At 43.6% G+C, this 24060-nt stretch overlaps 1 protein-coding gene across 1 annotated transcript in view; it reads left to right on the top strand.

Annotated features, from left to right (window-relative positions):
• ARL3 (ADP ribosylation factor like GTPase 3) overlaps positions 1–15206 on the top strand; it is a 46039-nt gene extending 30833 nt beyond the window's left edge. Inside the window, exon 6 of the mRNA XM_044297916.1 lies at positions 10589–15206. Within this exon, the coding sequence (XP_044153851.1) occupies positions 10589–10636 (48 nt within the window). The 3' untranslated portion in view covers positions 10637–15206. The remainder of the gene's footprint in view (positions 1–10588) is intronic.
• Positions 15207–24060: the final 8854 nt, after the last annotated feature.

Here is a 24060-nt window from a genome sequence, read left to right on the forward strand (position 1 = left end):
TCCCAAGCTTTCTATAGAATATTTGACTTCAAAGTTTTGCATGTTTGGCTCTGACCTGAATGTCGTGGATTTTCCCATTCTGTGCATTTATCTGTAACCCCGTGAACTTTGGTATCTAGGTCGATCTGCAAATGAGCTCTTAACAAGCTCTGATGCCACCAGATGTAAGGCAGCTATCCTATAAGTCAGCGTTCCACCCTTTAAACAGGCCTTAAGACACGACTCAGATATTAAGTAATCCAGCACCTCATCTGCAGACAGCTGTTCTGGGGTGATTGCCCTTCATCAGTGCAGAGCAGAGAACTGGCTTAACCGGGTGACTTAGGCCTATCACCCAGTTAAGCCAGTTCTCTGCACTGATGAGGGGCAATCACCCTGAAACAGCTGTCTGCAGATGGGGTGCTGGCTTATTTAATATCTGAGTCATGTCTCAAGGCTTATTTTAAGAGCTGAACATTGATTGACTAGCTGCCTTACATCTGGTGGCACCCGAGGCAGAGCTTGTTAAGAGCTCATTTGCATCCCTTTCTTCCCAGAATTCCAGAGGAGCATGTATGGCCTATAAGTCTCCTCACGACGATTAAGGTGCCCTCCCCAAGGAGAGATGGCACGCCCCAGGTCGATCTGCTGCATTTTCATCATTTTCAGGTATTTGACCATATTGGGCACCAAACATAACTGGTAGACCTGGCCTATGTGGACAGATTTCACCAATCCCCTACAAATGTCACACGTACTGACCTCTAGAAACCCTGCCATAGCTGACTGGGTGAACGTTGGCACAAATGCACTTATATTTGGGTGCATCCATTATGGCCATTGCATGAGGTGAATAAGAAACATTCCCGGCAATGGCTCTTTCTGCAGAATTGCTTGCACTTTCTTCCTGCAGCAAAGGCTTCTTTATAAAATAAGATTCAGCCAAATGGGAGCGTTCCCTTTAAGAACCTGGCTTCCGTGACCTCTTGGGAGGAGCTGCACGGTGCGTATGTCAAGTAAAATGCATTGCAGGCCCTTACTAGGTAACTGCCGAGAGCGGGCTCTGTACGTGCCGCTTATTTCAGCTCCTCTGCTGTAGCAATGGGATTCTTGCCTTGATATCTCCTTGCACAGAATGCTTGCTGCTGACTCTCTCCCTGGCTGCCGTCCACGCTCTCCCAGCTGCCTCTTCCACACGTCCTCTCACAATCCATCCTTCCTTCATTGCCAGTGGGGCTGCCTCCTCCCTGGCCTGCTCCAGGCTTCCTATCAGGTTATCTAAGGGAAGCCTGCCTTTGCCAGTCTTCTGATCCTCCCTATCATACCCGAATAGTAGGAGACAGCCGCAGAGAATTAACCCCTTCCATTCCAGTGCCTCCCACATGACACTTGCTTTTCTCTCTCATGTTGCATGCTGTTGTCGTTCAGTCGCATAGACCTTGATTGCCACTAGGTGGCAGGGGAGATGCCCTTTTTTTTTTTTTTTTTTTTTAATATAGAGTGCAACCTTCTCGGTCACTTCCAGCTTGCAGGTTTCATTGTAGTGTCTGCTCCTTGAAGTCTGAACAGCAAGTTGAAGCTTGTGGGGTTCCTGAGAAATTTCTTTGCTAAAAAGCAGCTTGAGTTTTACTTAACTCAACATAGAAGTCCAGTGCTCTCCTTTTATCGACGGGAGCTCTCCACAACTATTGACGTCTCTGCGGGGTATTATTCTTTTTACCAGCTCTTGCTTTAGGCTATAGATTTAGATTATGTTATGGCATTTTATAAGCTAAGGGAGGTACTACCTTTTTGGTTTGAGAGCCGCTTGGTCAGATTGTACTGCTGAGAGGGGCAAATTTCAATTTGACATAACGTATATCGCAAATGTAAAAAACGGGGTATTATGGGAGTTACATAGTGATATCCTATCCGTCAGGATAGGTCATCAATATCTGATCATTGCTTTCCAAGCACAGCGCCATACAGCGTATAGTGGCTGTGCTTGGTATTGCAGCCCAGGCCTATTCACTTGAATGGGACTGAGCTGTGTCTAGGCTATGTGACCCATGACTTCACTGACCTAAGAGTGCCATGGTTGTTCAAACAGCTGATCGGCGGGGGTGCCAGGAGTCAGGACCCCCCACCACCACCACAACTCATCATAAATAGATGGGCCATCAGTATTAAACGCCTGGAAAACACATTTAACGCTCTGAAAAAAGCTTGAACCTACAGGAGAGGAGACGGAGTCCATGTAGTAACATGTGACTACAGGATCAGACTACAGGAGGTTTTATTTGTAGTCTGTAACCATGGAGATGCATTGGTCTACAAAGGGACTGTACACATAGAACAGTAAGCTTTTTAGTTTTTTAAATTTGAGACTCTGCAAAATTGCTTAATTTAAAATAAAATGTGATAAATGGTGATGAGCAGTACATAATGGTTATTGGAGGGTGTCCGGTCTTTAATATTGGAATTCACTCCAGATAGTTCACTTCAACATAGCAGTTGTTTTAAAGCGGACCCTTCACTTCTCCTGATGTGTTTATATATTTTAATTACTGCTTATATTCACCATTTAATATGAGTACTGGAGCATTGTTTTATGCCTAGTATTGCAAGTCCTCTGATATTTCTCTTGGAAATGTATTCTCTAATAAACTGGCCCGTTTCCTTAATCTTGTCAATAGGGTGTGTCCCTCCACCGTCTTGGGGTATGTTCACACGTGGCAGGTATCCTGTGGCTTGTGCTGTGAGGTTGCATGCAGAAAGTCTGCAACGTATTACAGTACCAGCAATGTGAAGGAGATTTTACCAGATCTCTCCCATAGGCTGCAGAAAAGACCTGTGGTGCAGATGTTAAATGGGTTTTCTGAGTGTTATATATATATATATATATATATATATATATATATATCCTAGATCGTGGCGAGCCAACACCCCTCCCCCCTCCCTCCCATAACCAAGCACAGTGCTATACTACGATTCCCCATGTAAATTATGCAGATTTTGTTGCAGATTTTGCGCCGTGTGACTATACCCTTACCCTTTTAAGACTGCTGGGACAGAGCCAGACTATGTAGGGGACACGCCCAGTTGTATATTTATTAATGGGTAGAATAACTGAGGGATGACCCAATGCAGAGTTATGAGAAAATATGCTCCAGAATTATTTCATGGGGAGTAGTTACTAAAACAGACATGTTGGGAGCAGCGAAGAAGTCCCCTTCAAATTAACTTTTAATAAAAAAAAAAACCCTATTGAATAAATCTCTCTGGCTGCGTCCCTGATCTGTGCATATATATATATATGTGGTTATTTCTGTGGCCTGGCACTGACGTCGCACTGAACTCTGATCCTATCACCGCTTGAGATGTCATTAGGGCTGACAGATATCGAGTGCTGGAGACATCACGCGTTTCAAGCCTGCTTGCTATTCCAGGATCTTATTGCAGCTCCCCCCCCCCAGTTTGTCGTGATGGAGTCTGCTCGGTGTGATGCTTGGCTTCTTAATCTCGCTCTGCATTTACTGATGTGGTTCAAGTTCTAACATTTTAGTCGTCCGGTCCAGGAAACGATTGGCCAGTAAACACGAGGCAGGTTCACGAACACGAATATCCTCTACAGGTTCACAGATCTCCGGCCCTGTCCTTGCTTATGTGTTTTTGTACAAGCTTTGTTAAAATGCCGATGTGCAAGCCTCATCCTGGCACCATGCCGTTCCCACGCACTTCACGTCCCCCTTTGAATGACTGCTGATTACTCCCCTTTTCTCACACTAATGTGCAGCACTCCATAGATTTCAGGCTATTTGAGCCGACGTTATTGTTTAACAGATCTATGTGATAGATGAGCCGACTACACCAAAGGTTTCGGTGGTGCAGACCTATCGGACGAGGCAGCGGGGAAGGTGTCAGCTGATCTTTATTGTTTTTTGCGCTGCCTCAGCTGTTCTGGTTCAGCCAATAAACCCACATTGAAAATTTAATGAAGGGCCGTGTCTCATGTTTGGCATGATGGCTCCTGATATGGGCAGATAGATATCAGGCTTCAGTAGCATGGGATGACTTCATTCCAGAGACACATCTGATACTTTAGCAGATTTCACTGCACTCGCATTACTCTCCGCAGTCAGGTGGTGGATGGGAAGATGCCTGGAGGATAGATATTTTATTGATTAGAGTGCTGGTTAATGGCAAATGCAGATAGTGTGATGTCACCATTTAACCACTTAGGAATCCAATTTCAGTTTGTGGATCACTCAGCCCAAACAACCTGCCTACCAGATATTAAAGGGTCACGCCGTGATTGGTAAAAAAACAAAACAAAACACAGACATTATAGAGTACAGGACAATCTCTTTCTAACAGCTAGAACCAGCCTTACCTGGATCCAGAGATAGGTCATCGGTGGGAGTCTGACACCCGGGATCCCCACAATCGGCTATCTGCGTAGGCCACTCGCCAAGGACAGCGCCGTACATTGTATAGTGGCTGTGCTTGGTATCGCAGCTCTGCGCCTAAGCCACTTGACCAGTAAACATGATGTTTGCTGGCCTAGGGAAATCTGTGAGAAGGCCGTGGTGGTCACTGGAATGCTGTGACCTCCTGAAACTGCTGATTGATGGGGTCCCGGGTGTCCAAACTCCTCCGATCAGATACTGGATAGGTCATCAGTCTAAAACACTCACAAAGCCCCTGTAAGAAACCTTTTATTTGAAAGTAATAAATCTAAAGTTTCTGATTGTCTCCGAGTCAGTTTTTGAAAACCCCATCTATATGATGCAGAAAAAATCCAAGTGAATTTCATGGTGCGCTGCAGATCTTGATATTTTCTGCATGCTCTTTAGGAATCGTGATATTTTCTGCATGCTCTTTAGGAAGCTTCATATTTGCTGCATGCTCATTATGAATTTTGATTTCTGGCTCGTATCATTGGGGGACACAGAAGACCCATGGGTATAGCTGCTGCCACTAGGAGGCGACACTAAGCAAAAAAGTGTTAGTTCCTCCTCTCAGCTATACCCCTCCTGCAGACACCGAGCTAATCAGTTTTAGCTTCGTGTCCGTAGGAGGTAGACACTTTATTTTTTTTCTGCAGGTCTGCCAAAGCTTTTTTATTTTTCCGATCAGACTACAGGCGGCCTTCAACCACTTGTTTTCCCCACACTTGAGGGGGAGACCAGTGGGTCCTCAAGCCTGCTGCTCGTTCCTCACCTCTAGAACACAAGGGGGAACAGTGGATCTCAAATCCTGTTAACCCACCAGCTACAGTGTCACCTTGCTGCTACTTTCAGAAGTCCCCCCTGTTACCAGTGTAGCCGCCCTCCCCAAGGGTTAGCACACTAAGGAAGGTGACACTTCTGGAATCGGGTTGGGCAGAAACAGTCTAGGTAAGTATTACCTACCTTTTCCCTGCTATCACCCTATAGCAGTGTGTGACCAGTTTGTTATCTTAGTGCTTGTAGTGCCCCACGTTCAGGCTTACACTGTGTCCTCTTTACAGCTACAGTGGAGCCAGTGTCGCAATGGATACCGCTAGCTACTTGCGACTAGGATACTGTAAATCCTGTAGCATTACCCCCTTCCATAGGCGGAGTACTTGCACTTCCACTGGATACCGTACATCCTGTCGCATTACCCTCCTTTCTTAGATGGAGTATTTGAATTACCACTGGATCCTATTCATTTTGTATCATTGCTCTTTTTTCATAGGCAGGGTATTTGCCCATGGGACCCTCTCTTCGTGTCTTGAGTCCCCATGCAGCAGATTCTAATTTTGTTGCTTTTTCTTGGCACGCTCGGTGTCCACACTCCTTCAGTAGGTGGAACATCTGCACGGGTTGCCAGTTTTCTTCTTTCCCCGGTGGAGTATTGCACTACCAACAGTTCATCTTGGCTACTGCTGTTGGACCTCATTTTCAGGTGGAGTCTCCCCTCTGGAGAGGCCATGGGTGCCGGTATGGCCTCCCCCTATGAGACAGTCTTTGCACTTGCCTTAGATTTTTGGGCTACTCCTGTTTCGTGGCTAGTAATGTGTGACCCCTTCCCAGGGGGAGTTTTTGCCTTCTGCCTTCAAATGCTGACAGTCACTGGTTCTGGCTTACAGGACGCATTGTCAGAGGGCGCGGCACCAGAGGTTCTTGCCACATCCCCTTCCTCCATGTGGGGGATCGACCCTGGCATTTCGTGCTGTTTTCTGCAACACATTTGCCAGGCATGGTATGTATGGTGTTCCTGAGGCGATAGGTTCACTTATTCCTTTATGGCGCTGGTCAAATGCCCATACCAAGCCATGCTACAGGTGATGGGTTTGCTCACTTCTGGTGGGCACTAGTGCGGTTTTCTGTACCTGGTATAACCTACCGATTTTCTGTGGCTCTGGTTTAGTCCCTTGTTCCCTTCACATGTCGTGCATTGCCTCTACCATCTGCTACGGTAACAGCATCAGTGTTCCCACCTTGTGGAAGTTTGGGTATGCACTTATCCAGTTTGCCTCTGTGAATTGTCTGCACTGCTTCCCTCACCATGTACGGCGGTCGTACATTGCGTTCTTGTAGGCCCCATTTCTGCTGTGGAGTATCTGCGTGGGTAGTACTGTTCCGTTACAGTTTTTTTTTTTCTGGGACTTTGTGGCGTTCGACATCCGCACTCCCTTCCTGGCGCAGTATTTATCCCATATCTGGTTCCCGTCTGGCCGTTTTGTACATTCCTCTCATAGCCTCCTTTTCTTCTTTAGGTAGAGTTTGGTCCGCAGTGGGGATCGATGGTGTCTAATGGGTTTACGCAACTTTTATGTTTTCAGACATGTACGTTGCTTCTACCCATTCCCTTGGCCTCTGTTCTTTTTCTTTAGCTTCCGGTTAGGTCTGCCAGTTCAGGCAGCCCTCCATAGGTATCAGATGGCTTCTCTTTTATCTTGTTATGGAGCTCAAGGTTCTCCTCTCCATGTTTCTGCATACCACATTGTCATTCTGCTTGAGGAACATTCTTAAAGGATAACTCATATTTTATTTTTATTTTTTTGGAGTATTGGATTGTGATGATTAATATCTCTTTGGTGGCCCCATTTCAAATTTTCACTGTGTATTCAATTACCCCTTAATTCCTCATTTTTGTTCCCTGTACTGCCTACTTTTACCTGTGCTTACAATCAGGTTGCTATGCAGGGTCCGTCTATGTGTTGGAGGACGCAGAAGCACGCTGCTTGCAAGGTCACATTGCTGACAGCCAGGGACTGTGTGTAAATGCTTAAAGCCAGGTCCTCCCCAGCAGCTGATAACAGTGCCTGGGCTGTGTGCACTTCTCCCTGTCCCTGCGCTTGGCAGACGCTCCCTCACTCAGCAGACTGGGACAATGCAGAGTTGAAGCAGCGCAGACCAGGGAAGAAAGATCTTCCGTCTGCTCAGTGTATAAATGAAAGCAACATGTGGTAAGAGGACCCTTTGTGCTGCAGGAGAATAACCCTTTAGGAGGGAGGGCTCTGGTTACTGACACTTTTGGGGGGGCTATTGTTACTGGCTAGTGAGAGCAGGTGGGATTAGCCTCAGGGTGAGGGCAGTGGTGGCCATCTTAACTGAATAGTGAGATTGCAGTTTTATGCAGACTGGTTGCTAAGGGCTAAATCTTATTAAATATAGGGTAAGTCAGTCTAATAGTAACTGATTCTGGAATATCATGTTATTAGTAACTACAGATATGAAAATTGAAATTAGGGACTAAGTATGACAGTTATCCTTTAAGAGACAAACCCCTTGGCTGTAGGTCTAAAGGGGATGTTTTTTTGATCCCGGAGGACACTTTTCCTACCAGGTGACTCCCCAATTTTTAGAAATTGTATTTATATTTTGGGTTGGTTCCACTGCTTTGTTCCCATTGTGTCTTTTCTCTCCCTCGATATTCTTTTCTTGTGGGCCATGGTCATGCCCGACATTCAGGTTCTCTAGCCCTGATTTGTTAATAGTTCTGCTCGAGAGCTCTTCTCCTTTTGGTCCTTGGGTATCACCTTCCTTAGAAGTCTTCTGGGCCCAGACTATGTTTTCTCTCTCCGGTATATTCCGAAGTCGGTCTGTTGCTCTCGCGCCTGACTTGTTTTCATTCTTGTCCATTTTGTCGATATTCGGTGTGCTCTCCACTTCTTCCAAAGTCTCCTAAGCGTGGCTTATGTCCCCGGGCTGTTCTTCTGCCCAGCTAGGGCATCTGGGTATTCAGACGCTCTCTGGCTTGCCTTCCTGGGAATGGCTCTTCCTGTCCTTTTTCAGGGGCCCGGGTTTGTCCTCCCCCCGCAATTCTGTGCAGGGCCTTATGACAGGCCTTGGATTCGTTATGGTCTTGTTCCCTCCCCATGGTACTGCTCCTTAACGTCCCATGGTCTTCTGTGTCTCCCCCCCCCCCCCCCCCCCCAATGATACGAGCCAGAAAGTAGGATTTTTTTTTCTTGCCTGTGAAATCCTTTTCTCGCTGAGTTCATTGGTGGGACACAGCTCCCACCCCGTTAGTACATTGATGGCTCTCCCTGATGGGTCCCTCCGGATCTTGATTCTGACCCATCTTCACCTTTCTTACTTTTTATTATTTTCTGTTGGCTTCTCCTGGCTGCTCCTGCTGCTTTCGTACAAACTGATTTAGCTCAGTGTCTGCAGGAGGGGTATAGCTGAGAGGAGGAGCTGACACTTTTTTTCCTAGTGTCTCCTCCTAGTGGCAGCAGCTATACCCATGGTCTTCTGTGTCGTCGTCGTCTCCCCCCCCCCCCCTATTTGCTGCATGCTCTTTAGGAAGCTTCATGTTTTCTGCAAGCTCATTATGTTGCAGATTCCTACAGCGTATTTCACCCTCCGCAGAAGAACTCTGCCACGTCTTAACCCACCCTAAAAGTGGATCGATGTCCTATACTGCCCTTAGATGGGGAAACAAATACACCGTATCGAATACCACCATATTGATAGTATAACTGCACTGTGTTTCCATCGATTTTATTAACCTGTATCTTTAGGTGATATTTGTCTCCATGTAGTGTCGTCTTCTCTGGTTTATCCCTACAGAACCTGCTCGGTATAATAATATCATGTTACTTCTCCTTTAAGCCTGTTACCTGTTCCAACCTATAAATCCACTTTATGGGACAAGCAACCAGCATTAACATTAACACAGCAACGTCTTTACTGAAGCACCATCTGTCACCTCCTACATCCATCCGCCTCCATAGTGGCTGAGCCCGTATTGTGCAGTATAGATTAACGTTTAGAAACCCAGTCCTTTGATTTAATAGAATCTTTGCTGAGTGATAAAGGGCAAGTTTTATCCTATGTGACCACGGCCATCGCCTAGTAATGTAATGCACCCAGCTTTGTGCTTATGCCTTATAAACCCTGGGTGATATTCCAATGGTTTTATGTGAAGCCGTAGACTTTGGTGTTCCCCGCACTGCACTGACTGCACTTACTATGCTTCAACTGTTTTATTTCCTACATGTCGCTTATATTTTATGGGCTTTGTTATGGAAACTGTGGACGTAGGCAGATTTTTTAATTTTTTAAATAGTTTTCCCCTCTAACTGTACCATAGTGTTTTACAGTATAAAACTTAAAGGGAACTTATCATCAGAAAATAATATATTGGTTAAATCACATCAGTGACGAGATTTTAAAAATGTAAAATCCGCCTACAGCAACATTTGCGGAAGTGAAAACCGTTCTAAAAAAAGCAGTAAACTTCAATGCAGTTATACCAAAAAACGATCCACATGGGTCATGTAGCAGATCCACCTCCAGGTATAGGGGTTATTAAAGGGGTTGTCCGGGTTCAGAGCTGAACCCGGACATACCCCTATTTTCACCCAGGCATCCCCCTTACTCGGGCATCGGAGCAGTTCATGCACTGATGCACTCCTTTGCCCTGCGTTGCATCGCGCAGGGCAAAGGAGTGCATAGGTGCATGAACTGCTCCGATGCTCAAGTAAGGGGGATGCCTGGGTAAGGGGGGACGCGCAGGGCAAAGGCATTTTCTGGAGTTCCGGTGACAAACCAGGCTCTCCATAGGGCTGCCAGGAGGAGGCTTCCGCCCAGCAGTGAGCCCGGTAACATCACAGGCTCTGATGGGCGGGCTTTAGCTCTGCCCTAGCCTGTAAAACAGCTAGGGCAGCGCTAAAGCCCGCCCATCAGAGCCGGTGACTTCACCGAACACACTGCTGGGCAGAAGCCTCTGCCCGGCAGTGTGTTATGGTAAATAAAAGAGCCCTTGCCCTGCACGATCCTACGCAGGGCAAGGAAGCGCATTGGAGCATGATATGCTCTGATGCTAACATCAGGGGTGCTGCCTGGGTGAAATTATGGGTATGTCCAGGTTCCGCTCTGAATTTGACTATTTCATTATGCATTGACTTGTCTGTCTTTACATAAAAGTTTGTAATTATCATTTTTGTTCAAGGATATGACGCACCGTAGTTCCCACATATGGTACATACCTACATATTGCTCAAAGTTGTCTTGTTCCATGGCTAAACTAGAACCTATCTGTGCCTGATATAGATTAATCTCAAAAGCCTTAAAAAATATAAATTTAAAAAAAAGCTGCCGAATCGGGAGGAGCCACACAGTCCCTTCACAAATTTTCCTTTATTTTGTAGGATGGAATGAACTGGGTCTGCAAAAATGTTAACGCAAAGAAGAAGTAATGGACTGAAAACAGTAATGGATCCACTCAAGACTGCTACACCAACTTTCTATTCACCTGCAAAGGACTCTGAGGTCACAGCTAACTTGTCTTTTTGCACCAATTCCCAATTAAACAGAAATAAACACTATATGCTGCCGACCAGGAGTAGCTCATTCCAGGCAAAAGCATGTCCTACACTCGTTTAGCCTACCTGCCATGTATTTAATCTTTTCAATGGAAGTCATGTATCTTTAGACTCCAGTGTAACTGAAGATCTACTGTAGTTGTAGAAAAGGGTCTTTGTTCAATGCCTTTTGTACCATTCATTGGCATCAGTAGGTGATGTAAGAATGCTTTATAATAGTAGCTGCTCTGTATTAATGCCCAGGTGACCTCTATTCACTATACACCATTGGAATGCAAGGGAATGGATGGAAATGTAAGAAAATATGTTTACTACAAGAGACACTTTAGAAATTTTTGTAGCCACGGCTGTTTGTCATCCCAAGGAACATTTATGAATGGTCAGTAGCTTTCTTCCTGCTCCTCATCTTTGTGTTTAGTCGCTTTCTGCTGGATAATGAGCAATACTGGTCATTGGAGTAGACCTGGTATAACCTACAGCAGCCACTTAGACATCCTATCAGATTCTTCATTGGGTTTCTTTCCAATAGTGACAGAATCGGATTTGACGCTCAAAGGTCACAGAGTTTTGAGAAAACTTTCGATTCAATGCATTCGGAAAGTCTTCAGACCCTTTCACTTTAGTCACATTTTGTTATGTTGTGGCCTTGTGCTAAATAAAATCAAATTCAAGTTTTCACCTAATCATTCTGCCCTCAATAGCCCAGAACATAAGAACAGAATGTTAGAAACCTTTGCAAATGTATTGAAAAGGAAAAACTAAAATCTTGCATTGACATAAATATTCATACCCTTTACTCAGGACTTAGTTGAAGCCCCTTTGGGATAAATTACAGCTTCCAGTCTTCTTGGTTATGGTGCCACAAGGTATGCACACCTGAATTTGGGGATTTTCTGCCATTCTTCTATGCAGATAGTTGGTGGCAGACATTTTCAGGTCTTTCCAGAGATATTTGACTGGGCTCAAGTCAGGGCTTTGGCTGAGCCACTCAAGGACATTCACAGAGTTGTCCTTAAGCCACTTCTGTGTTGTCTTGGCTGTTTGCTTAGGGTAATTGTCTTTCTGGAAGGTGAACCTTTGTCCAAGTCTGAGGTCTACAGCACTCTGGATCAGGTTTTTATTAAGAATATCTCTGTACTTTGCTCTATTCAGCTTTCCCTCAACCCCAGCCAGTCTCCCTTTCCCAACCACTAAAAAACACCCCACAGCATAATGCTGCCACCACCATGCTTCACTGTAGGGATGGTATCGGGCAGGTGATGAGCAGTGTCTAGTTTTCTCCAGACATGTTGCTTAGAATTGAGGCCAAAACGTTTAATTCTGGTTTCATCAGACCAGAGAATCTTGTTTCTCACAGTCTGAGTCCTTTAGGTGCTGCAGTGATGGAAGTTTCTCCTATCTGTACACATGATCTTTGGAACTCATCCAAAGTGACCGTTGGGTGCTTATCAATGACCTTCTCCCCTGGCTGTTTAAAACTTCTCCCATTTAAGAAATATGGAGGCCACTGTGCTCTTGAGAAATTTCAGTGCTGCAGAAATATATTTGTACCCTTCTCCAGATCTCCCTCTACACAATCCAGTCTCTGAGATCTACAGGCAGTTTTTTTTTCCTCCTCATGGCTTGGTTTTTGCTCCGATATGCACTGTCAGGTATGACACCTTATATAGGCAGGGCTGTGTCTTGCCAAATCACTTCCAATGAACTGAATTTACCACAGATGGACTCCAGTCAAGGTGTAGAAACATCTCAAAGATGATTAAGAGAAACGGGAGGCCCCCAGAGATAAATTTCAAGCGTCATAGCAAAGGGTCTGAATACTTATGTCCGTGCAAAATTTTTAGTTTTTCCTTTTTAATAAATGAGCAAACATTTCAAAAATTCTGCTTTCTGTCACATTATGGGGTATATAGTGCACATTGGTGGGAGGGGACATGATTTTTAATTTATTTATTTAACATTTTTTATTTTAGCACAAGGCTGCAACATAACAAAATATGAAAGTCCGAATGCATTGTATGTCATAGAGACATCAAAAGGTTTGCTTGCTGAGGGTCAGACAACCAAACAATTGTGAAAATGAGGAGACAGAAGTGCTCACATATCGCGCTCTTTTCTTTTTGTTGCATGAGAGGAAGCGAAACATAATAGTAAGTCTGTTGGCCCGTCCTGATTCCATTCCCTGCAGTGAGAAGAGAGGGCAATGTGTGAGCACTTCTCTCCCCTCGTTCTAGCTAACTATCTGTGAGGGTCTTGGCACTCTGATATATCAAGTGTTTTCTCAAAGCACAGTGACCCTTTAACCAGTTTTTATAATTTACAGGTTTTTTTTTTTTTTTTTTAAACAATAAAATGCTATCAAATTTTAACAAATTGAAATACAGAATAAAAACCATAAAGGTAATTGGTTAATAATCTGTTGCAATTCGCTATGAATGGGTCTTAGTAACCAATTAAACTATGGTGATAAATTTCGTGACAACAGCTTTGTTCACATAGGGATAGATCTGTAAATAGGTCTGTGTGATTTTGAATTATCAATTGGCAACAAGCTTTTGATTTATAGATTTGTCTCATTAACCCAAACGGAACATGTGCTACATCAAGAGGTTTTTAAGCAATTTTTGATGTTTGGCTGTTCCATAAAATTTACATTAAACTCTGCACCTAAGGCTACAATAAATATTAAAACTACTTAATGTACTGTAGTACTTTTTTAGACACACTTTTTAGATAGTTTTTTGACATTGTGTACATGAGTTAAAACCTAGAAAAAAAACAACTTTTATTGCCGTTGTCCAATCTCATGCCAGTCATACTTTCTAGGGTCCAAGATGCTGTTTTACAGAATCCTCAACTGACACAGAAGGTTGATCAAGGGAGAATTTCTTTCCCTAACATTAATTTGAATGTTCTGAGTAAAGGAATCACATTATTTTTTGCTAACAGTGTATTGATAAGGAGATGCATTCATAGGTTACCTCCTTTTTTAGGTCAGTGTACAGGGGATGGAGGTAAAGGGAACAAGCTCCTTTGTACCTTTTTTTTTTTTTTTATTGTTCCAATGCATATAACGTTTAATTTGACATTTTTTATTGCTATGGAGGTCCATGTTTCCATGGTAACAGACAACAAACAAACACTGTGTAGTCTGATTCTTCAGTCAAGCTCTTTGATCTGTTCCCTATTTCTTCCTGACCCTCCAAATGTTAGTGGATTGTTTTTTATTTTATTTTTTCATCAGAAGAATTGTTATCCTAGAACAATTTAGAGGGATTTTCTGGACGTTTAAATATTGATAGCCAATCCTCAGGATAGGTCATCAATATCAGACTGGTGAAGGCTTGACTCCTGCCGATCAGTAGAAGCGATCTCTGTGGCCGCTTCATAGTATACCAAACACAGTGCTGGGACCACAGATTTAGCTTGAGCCCTCAAGCCCCTTTTGACAGCTAATCGGCCTAGTTTGCGGTTGTCTGGCCCCCACAAATAAGACATTGATGACTTGGCCTGAGGGCAGATCTTCAGTAACCCTTTTAAGCAATTCTTTAAAGAAAATCAAGCAAGATCTCCTGGACCCCCTTGAGTATGACTTTGAGAAATGGTATATTGGTTTTAACTTCAGTTACACCTTGACTTTTAGGTCTTGGGTGGTTAGATTTTAGGGGCATTACTTGGGACATTTCCTAAACGTGACCAAAGTTTTTCCAGTGCTAGATGTTAAGGCAAATTTTCAATAATGTCAGATGATAGACAAAAAATGTGCAGTAGAGAGATGTCAAAAGTTCATATGAAAAGATGAATCTTAGGCTAGGTTCACATCTGAAAAATTCTGGTTTTCTGCTCTAGCATATGCATGACGCCGCAGGAGCCTGATGCATCCCCTTGACTGTAATGGGGTCCATCGGGTTTCCAGCATTGATACCAGCATTTTGCCAGACAAAATACCTTGTTTTGCTCCTGCATTTTTGCCAGAATTTGCGATGAAGGCGCCTACTTAAACCCCCGCTGCCGATGTGAATCTAGCTTTAGCTGATGGTACCAATTCCAGGAGCTATGCAAGTTTCATTAGTGCTATTGTTGTAGAACTATGGGGCCATTGTTCCCCTGGCAAAGTGATGAATTTTGATCAGTTCTTGGGATCATGACAAATTTACATAAATCTTCCTACTACACATCCCCTGGTCTTCACATTTCTCTGCCCCTTCATACTCTGTCGGTACACCGCAATGATGCACATTCTGATTGCTGTTTTTTAGAGTATACTGTATAATAATCACAATAAAAGTTGGCTCTGTCTAGTAGGAGACAATTTACATATTTATTATATTGTTTTTTTGTGTGTGCGTGCTGAGAGGAAAGTTATTCAAATCAAGTCATTTCCAATATGCACGTTTTGTGTGTGTCATCATTTCCATGGATTAAAGCTTAAATATTTCCAATATTGGTGTTGCCATTCTTTGTAGATTTATTTCCAGATTTCGTCTTCCAAACTGCATACGTTACTAAGCAGATCTTTTTTAAGCCCCTATTAGACCGAACTATAATTGGGCCAATTAGTGGGGACAAGCGCTGACAGGAACGCTCGTTCCTGATAACTAGCTCTTATGATCAAGTAGTCAGTAGTTTTTAATAGTTTTATGCATTCCCCATGTAAAAACAATTCTGGAGCATCTATTCTCTTGGCTCTATGTTGTGCCATTCCTTTTATTTCTACTAGAAGTTAGGAATGAATTGCTAGCAGTCTGCAGTAAGGGTACAGAAGGGGTGGTAACAAGTTGGGGGGGTGTACCTGCATAGTCTGAAAATTGAATCATTAATTGGATAGAGTCAGACTGTGCAGGGACCCCGCCCTTTGCTGGTTACCGCCTCTCTGTACCCTTACTGCAGACTGCTAGTAATTCATTCATAAATTCTGGCAGAAATAATAAGTGAATTGCACAACATAGAGCCATAAGAATAGATGCTCCAGAATTGTTCTTACAAGGGGAATGCATGACGCTATGAAAACAAGCATGTCTGGGGTGGTGAAAGCTCCTCTTTAAACCACCAACTTGCAAACTGTAGCACTGCCTCCTATTAAAAATCAATGTTCCCTGGAAAATTTCCATGGGCAGAGGCCCTAAAAGTTTTCCTGCCTGATATTCAAATTAACATTTTGTGAGTCCATCTAGCGGTAGGATTCTATCGCCGAGCTCGCCGAAGTGAGCTATCCAGTGCGTTCACACTAAATTGCACCATGAATTAGGGATGCGTCTAAAATCCCTGAACTCAGTGTAAAGAAGTGTTTAAAGACCCAATGTGATCCGATACTCTTCTGGAGAAAAAAAAAAGGGACAATGGAACAGTCTATATGTGAACCCACTTGATGGATTGGTGGTTATATGAACAGTTATTGGAACGAGGGGAGAAAAAAACTAAAATGCAAAACCAAAAATGGGCCGGGTACTTAAGGGATTAAACAGGCTGAATGTTCCTACAGGCTCTTACCCATTTACCCATAGTCATATAGGTTGCTGTCACAGTTACTACTAATGCTGTCTTGGCATTAAATAGCTTGATAGGGGTTTTATACAGTTCTTTGAGACCCCAGTGTTATACACAACTTTTCAGAACAATTGTGTACTTTGAATTCGGGGTGAATTTTAGCAGATTTGCTCATCTGGAGCACTGGTCTGTTGGTTTATATACACCAGTTAGCTCACCTCCATAAGGGTCCATTCACATGTCCGCAAAATGGGTCCGCATCCGTTCCACAATTTTGCGGAACGGGTGCAGACCCATTAATTTTCAATGGGGCCGGAATGTTCTGTCCGCATTCGCATTTGCATCCGTGCTTCCGTTTCCGCAAAAAATTAGAACAGGTCCTATTCTTGTACGCAATGCGGACAATATTAGGTATTTTCTATTATAGTGCCGGCGATGTGCGGTGCTCAAATTGCAGAATGCACATTGCCAGTGTCTGTGTTTAGCAGATCCGCAATTTGCGGATCCACAGAACACTTAGACGTGTTGTAGTGACAGTGGCAGACAGTTGTAGTGACAGTATTCTTTAAGCAGTCACTGCCCTTTCACACTTTATTTCATTTAACAAAGAATGGTGTAAATAGCAAACTCCCAAATTACTTCATTTAAAAAATCTACCTGCATCCACCTGAAAAAAGCTGTAAATTCATGGACATTAGGGCCCTTGCACGCGACTGTATGCCCTTTGAGACATAAAGTTTGTGAGCGGGCCATATGTCCCGGAGCGGCATTGATTGAGCGCACAGCATCATAGATTACAATGATGCTGTGCAAGTCGGGCCTATTGTAGAAGTACTATTGTCCCGCACTTCTATGATCTTATGAGTGCGGAACAATAGTCCTGCGTGCGGCCCGACGTGCACAGCATCAGTATAATCTATGATGCTGTGTGCTCCCGTGCGCACGATCAATGCCACTCACGGACCGTCTGTCTCGGAGGGCATACGGTCGTGTGCAAGGGCCCTTAGGGGTTTCACATCAACCTAATTTGCAGTCCACTGCCTGTCAGGCAAGATCCAACCTTAGTAACAGACGGCAGAGAGGAAATGGGGGCATGTCAGAGCTATCTGAAGTCCTGAGCCTGATAAAAAGAACTGTTTCTACACAGCTTCTGAATTCACAGGAGCCTCCTGTGTGATCTCCTCCCCCTTATCTCTTCTGTGAACTCCAGAACTGGAAGCAAACAAAGTGGGAAGTAAGGGAAAGGCTGTCACAGCAGTACAGTGCTGGGAGATTTCACAGAATGGAGCCGCCCACTGCTTCTGAATGAAATGTATGTGGCTGTGCAGTTAAAGGGAATCTGTCACCTGGTTTGAGCATATTAAGGTGTTACTACTTATGCTGGAAGAGGCGTGCTTGGACTCTAAAGGAAAGCAGGCTGGGCACTGTACTAGGGAGTTGCTGGGCTCCAGAAAAGGATAATAACGCCCCTCGGACACTCATTTGCATTACATATAAAATTGATTTGATCGCTAATTAAACCATGAAACTTAAAATGAAGACTACAGCTGGAAATAAGGTATTTTATTGTACATGGCAGTAGTAACACCTTAAAATATGCTCAAACAAGGTGACAGATTCCCTTTAAGACCGGGAGTTATAGGTCTGAAAAAGACTTGAGGCACAAAAATACCTGTTCCTTTACAGTTATGATTGTCCAAAGAAACACAGCCATGATGCAAACTTTTTGGGGGAAACTCAGGTGCGCTTTAAGGGGGCCAAAGATGCCTGTAATAGTGGTAGTAATTAGAGTTGAGCGAACTGAATCCAATGAAGTTGAATTTGATACGAATTTCAGGATAAATTCGATTCACTGTGAAGCCGAATTTCCTTGTGCTTCGTGGTAGCGAATCGTTTTAACCTGAAACGGTGTAAGAAAAACAAAATGAATCATATTTGCCTCCTCCGTTTGATCGGAATGGGCCCGCTGCCGCCATCTTGATTAAGACGTATGATGCGTCGTGAGCAAATGGGGGCAGTAAGTATTATTTTTTATTTTTTTTCAGTTAATTTTACATAGTTTTTGCTCTGATACTGCAATCATATATGAACGCGGCACCTGTGGCGTACAATGATGGGGAGGATGGGGTGGCGCTTTCGCCTCTCCCTCTGATTGCCCCTGCTACTTACAAAGAAAATGCACTTCATCACAAAGCAACATTTGTTGTAAAATTCGGCTAAGCAGCCGAATCGAATTTTCCAAAATTTCATTAATCTCTAGTAGTAATATCTACTTACTACCTGACTTAAAAAAAACTCCCCTTGTGATAAATCTCTCCCATAGTATCGATAGTCATCATAATTAGATGTTTGGATTTGGGTACTTCATCGAGGGATTTATTGCTATTGCAATATTTGAAGTGAGAAGAAAGAATTCCTTTCCCCATGAGGGCAGATTATAATCTACCTCCATGTTGACCAGTTTTGTGCAGATTGGAGGTCCCCAACCTTTTGTAGGTCATGGACTGTTTTCAAAGGGTGTTCTGGGACATAAATATCAACAACATCTCTTCAGTGTCTGAGCTGCACAAAGGCCACGTGACCGATGGCCATGTGCTGTGGTCCCTTCCAACAGCTGAGCAGCGGGGGGCTGGGAGTTTGCCCTCCCATCAGTCAGATATTGATGACCTTGGCCTATTCTGAGGTCATCAATAGTGAAGTCCTAGAAAACCCCCTTTAAAGACGACAGGTGGCATAAGTCACACATGATGTTAAATAGGAATATGTGACCAATATGGCTTTACCCTAGTGTAAACTACAAGTGACCCTAGCATCAACATCTAATAATGCTATGACCTCCCTGGTATCACTAATGCGTAATAGAACTGGCAGCTGCCCACAGCTGGGGGGCCACATCCAGAGGGCCGAGGTTTAGGAACACTGGTACGGAGATTTCCATATCTGGAACTCTTGTGGGCCTTCACTTACTGCTCTCGCTACAGCTGTGAAACTTTACTCAATGCATCTTCAGACATAATCCCTGCTTCCATTAAAACCAGTCTTTGATTTGTAGATAATTGCAGTTTTAATACATGACTGTCTCTCACAGTTGAGGAATTCGCGCCTGCTTACAACAAACCTAACAATAAACCAGTTTAATCTGTAGGATCTATGCCTTTTAAAGCATGACCTACTTGATTAATTTGAAGCGCATAGGATAACATGTTGTTACAGTGGGATTCCTGCCTTTATGGCGGCTGCATAAGGATAACAGACTGCTGGGGCCTCCCTTTGCCTTCCCTGCAGATATTTTCACTGCAGAACAAATAAAAACCTACCTAGGTTTGTTCAGATGTGACCTGCTGCTTTCAACTCTATAAACAACCCTAGTTGGTAAAGCCTTGTGTGGTATAGGACCTGTAATTTGTCTGACAAGTTGTGTTTTGTTAACGTGCTTTTCAATATCAGGTTGGTGGGGGTCCAACACCTGGCACCCTCACTGATCAGCTGTTTCCTCCAGCCACTGGTGCCAGAAGTAGTACTTTGAATAGAGGCGGAAGCACAGTGTGGTGGTCGTGCCGGGTGCCTGCAGCTTAGGCTACTTTCACACTAGCGTTTTTCTTTTCCAGTGCCGAGTTCCTAGGGGCTCAAATCTCGAAAATAACTGATCAGTTTTATCCTAATGCATTCTGAATGGAGAGTAATCCGTTCAGGATGTCTACAGTTCAGTCTTTTTGACTGATCAGGCTTTTCAGAAAACCGTAGCATGTTGTATTTTTTCCTCCGGCCAAAAATCCTGAACACTTTGACTGATCGCCGGATCCGGCATCCCATTGACTTGCATTAACGCCAGATCTGGCGCCGTGTGTTCAGTCAAACCGGATCCGGCTTTTGCATGTTAAACCCGAAAAATGTGAAAAAAAAGTTAAAGTCCACAAATGGCGGATCCGTTTTTTCCAATGGATTTTTCCATTGTGATCAAAATCCTGATCAGGATTCAAATGTAATCCGTTTTCACAAGTTTTTCTGGATCCGGCGGGCAGTTCCGGTGTCGGAATTGAACGCTGGATTTAAACAACGCTAGTGTGAAAGTAGCCTTAGCCCCCACTACTCTAGAATGTTCCAGAGCGCAGGAGCCCATTCAAACAGCTCATCTGTGGGAGTGCTTGGAGTCAGATCCCCGCAATTTGAATGAGTGGGGGTCTTACTCCTTTGTTTCAATGCTGTCTACTCACCTGTAACAATAGTATTGATATTTCAAATAGGCTTGATTAAAAATGTAATGGTTATGGTCTAAATCTCCTATACCTACCTATATGTCTCCATGGTAACAGACAAAAAGCCAACCCCGTGTAGTCTCATCGCCTTCCACCTATCCCCTACTTCCCGCATATCTACTAAATGTATGTTAGTAAAAATGAGGGTAATAATGTTAAGCAGTGTGACTTGAGAATCAGACTACACAAGGTTTTGTTTGTTGTCTGTTACCATGGAAACATATGGCTGTACAGAGGCGACAGAAACAAAATGATAGGAAATGTATAACTGATATTACTTGTAATTGCAATGCCATCATTTTAGGTTGGTAGCTAGCAGCTGGCCTTGGTATCCTATTATGCCAATATGTGTTAAATGTCAATATCTACATGACTTGCTGTATTGGTTCCATATGGATAGAGTTTTGCGCCTTATGGCTTTTGTGTGTGCTCAGTATATCTTTCACAGGGCTGCCATCTGAAAAAGTTTCAGTATGAAATGTAGCACCACCTGCAAGCTGCTCATCCTGTATGGTTTATATAGATCTTCATGTACAGATCTGAACGATTAGACCTCCACTGACTTTTTCTTTTTCTTAGGCTACTTTCACACTAGCGTTTTTTGTGGATCCATCATGGATCTGCAAAAACGCTTCCGTTACAATAATACAACCACATGCATCCGTCATGAACGGATCTGCTTGTATTATGTATTTTATAGCCCTAACGGATCCGTCATGAATACTATTGAAAGTCAATGGGGGACGGATCTGTTCTGGTTCTGATCAATGGTCAGGTAGGTTGATACACTGCTCCAAATTAGATAGATGGATAGATACGTGCATGCACGGCGAGAGAAATAACACTGACACTAGATAAGGTCAAAGCATAACTCTAATTTATTAGGTGGGGGCTTCACATTATATACCCTCCATATTAGGGAGGAGTGGGCTCACATGATTGGTCTTTTAGCAAGAAGGAATGTAAACAGGAAATAAGTTTAAGACATATGTATGATAGACTCCTGACAGTTTCAAGTCTTTGCTGCAAATAGTCTCAATCATAGAATGCATACTGGGGGTTGTCTCTCGGACAGACACCATTTTGTAAGTGACAAGCAAGGGTCCATTATATTCCATAACAGTCCCCCCTTGGATTCTTGATTGTAGAACTTTCCCTGTCTAGTGAACCCATGGGAATACCATTCGCAATCCTCTTCACCCACAGTGGCGACAACCTACCCCTTTTGGGTAGACTCCCAGTTAATCGGACTTATGGGATTCATCATTCCCTATCTCGATACGACATTGTAATTGGTGGGGGAACTTGTGTTGAATTCTTTGGTTTCCATTTCTTCTTCACCATATAGCAGCATGATGGGCTGTTCAGTAGTTGAAATCACAATTTTTTCACATATTTTTCGGACACGGGGTACAATGCAACATAACACTACTGATATTAATACTAGCATCAAGACTATCACCATACCTATCTGGGTGAGGAAGGATATCCAATTTTTGAACCATCCGTTTTCTATTGTGTCAGAGAAAACCGATCCGTCCCCATTGACTTTCATTGTGTGCCAAGCCGTTTGGCTCTGCTTCGTCAGGCGGACAGCAAAATGCTGCAGGCAGTGTTTTGGTGGCCGCCTCCGGAGCGGAATGGAGACGGAACGGAGGCAAACTGATGCATTCTGAGCAGGTTATTTTCCATTCAGAAGGCATTAGAGCAAAACTGCTCCGTTTTGGACCGCTTGTGAGAGCCCTGAACGGATCTCGCAAACGGAAAGCCAAAATGCATTTTGGACTTTTCTGTTAGGAACTCTTGAGGCACTTCCAGAAATAAAAATTGTTGCCCACTTTTACTGTTTGCAAGTGAGCTGGTACCCATAATGTACCCATAATAGTGTTTTGATCAGGGAACCCTCCCAACCATTCTCACCGAGTGACAGGAAGTCACTTTCTCTTTTGATTCCTATATCACTCTCATAGGAATGAATAAAGAAACTGACTTCCTGTCCACACAGCAGATAAATGGGATCCAGCGAGTCTCATCAGAGGTCACATGATCTTGGAGGCTGTACATTTTTTAAATAAAATATTAAGTACACTACTATGTCTACAAATGGGGTGTTTTTTTTTTTTCTGAGAGTGCCTCTAACTGCTGAAGAATGCCCTTCAAGGATGGATCATGGAAAGCACACCTATATATAATATCTGTTCATCCGTAGCATATAAATCAGCCCGTTTTTCAGAAATTCCACAATTTTGTGCCTACTTGAAAATGCTATTTTAGGGAAAGCGCCGGTTCCATAAACTATAATTAGCAGTTAATGTTGTTCATTAATCTAACATTCTACACTGCTGAAAGCTGATACCTGTTGGGAACGGAAAGTTATAATGGTGGCACATCAGCCGTCTGTGATCCTTCTCATTATACAGACCATATGATGGGATTGGCTGTTTACATATTTAAGAATGCAGCCATCTAACTATTAAGGCTTGTTCACATCTGTGGCAGAGGCTCTATTTGGGGCCTCCATCAAAAATTTGGCCAAAAAGTGCAGACAAGAAATTTCCGCATGCAGCACTGTTTTTTTTCGGCAACAAAAAAAAGCAGACTTCTGAACAGAAACCTCACAAACCCAATTATAGTCAAGGGGTCTGCTCCATTCGGTTCAGTTATGTGCCTTCAAGACCTTTTGCACACGACTATATGCCCTCCAAGATATACGGTCCGTGAGCGGCCCATATGTCCCGGAGCGGCATCGATCGTGCGCACAGGAGCACACAGCATTATAGATTACAATGATGCTGAGCACGTCGGGACGCCCGCGGGACTATTGTCCTGCAGTCATATGATCTTATGAGTGAAGGACGATAGCATTTCGGGCGGCCCGACGTGCACAACATCATTGTAATCTATGATGCTGTGTACTCCTGTGCGCACGATCAATGCCGCTCCGGGACATATGGCCCGCTCACAGACCGTATATCTCGGAGGGCATACGGTCATGTGCAAGAGGCTTAACGGAGCAAAACAACAGAAAAGGTTATCATGATCTTCATATTGCCCCATATGTTCTCCTTGTTTTTCAACATTTTCATTCTCTCTAAGAGGGCACTGCCTCCATCTGGAGAAGAAAGTATGATAACTCGGGTACAGAGCTTCAGATCAACAAAGCTATGTGTCTATGCAAACAGTTTAATAGGGAGGTCACTGGTGACAGGTTCCATATTTGAGGCTACATTCACATCTGCGCTTTCCCTTTCCGCTATTAATACCCGTCATAGGATCTCAATAGCAGAAGAAAACGCTTCAGTTTTGTCCCCATTCATTGTCAATGGGGTCAAAACTGAACTGAACAAAACAATGCTCCAAAATGCATTCCGTTCCGTTTGGTTGCATCCCCATCACGGACAGAATAACGCTGTAAGCAAAGTTTTTTCTGTCCACGATGTAGACACAATAGAAAACGGATCCGTCCCCCGTTGACTTTCAATGGTGTTCATGACGAATCCATCATGGCTATTTTCGAGATAATACAACCGGATCTGTTCAGAACGGATGCATCCG

This window comes from Bufo gargarizans, chromosome 6, assembly GCF_014858855.1.
Source record: "Bufo gargarizans isolate SCDJY-AF-19 chromosome 6, ASM1485885v1, whole genome shotgun sequence".
Lineage (NCBI taxonomy): Eukaryota > Metazoa > Chordata > Amphibia > Anura > Bufonidae > Bufo > Bufo gargarizans.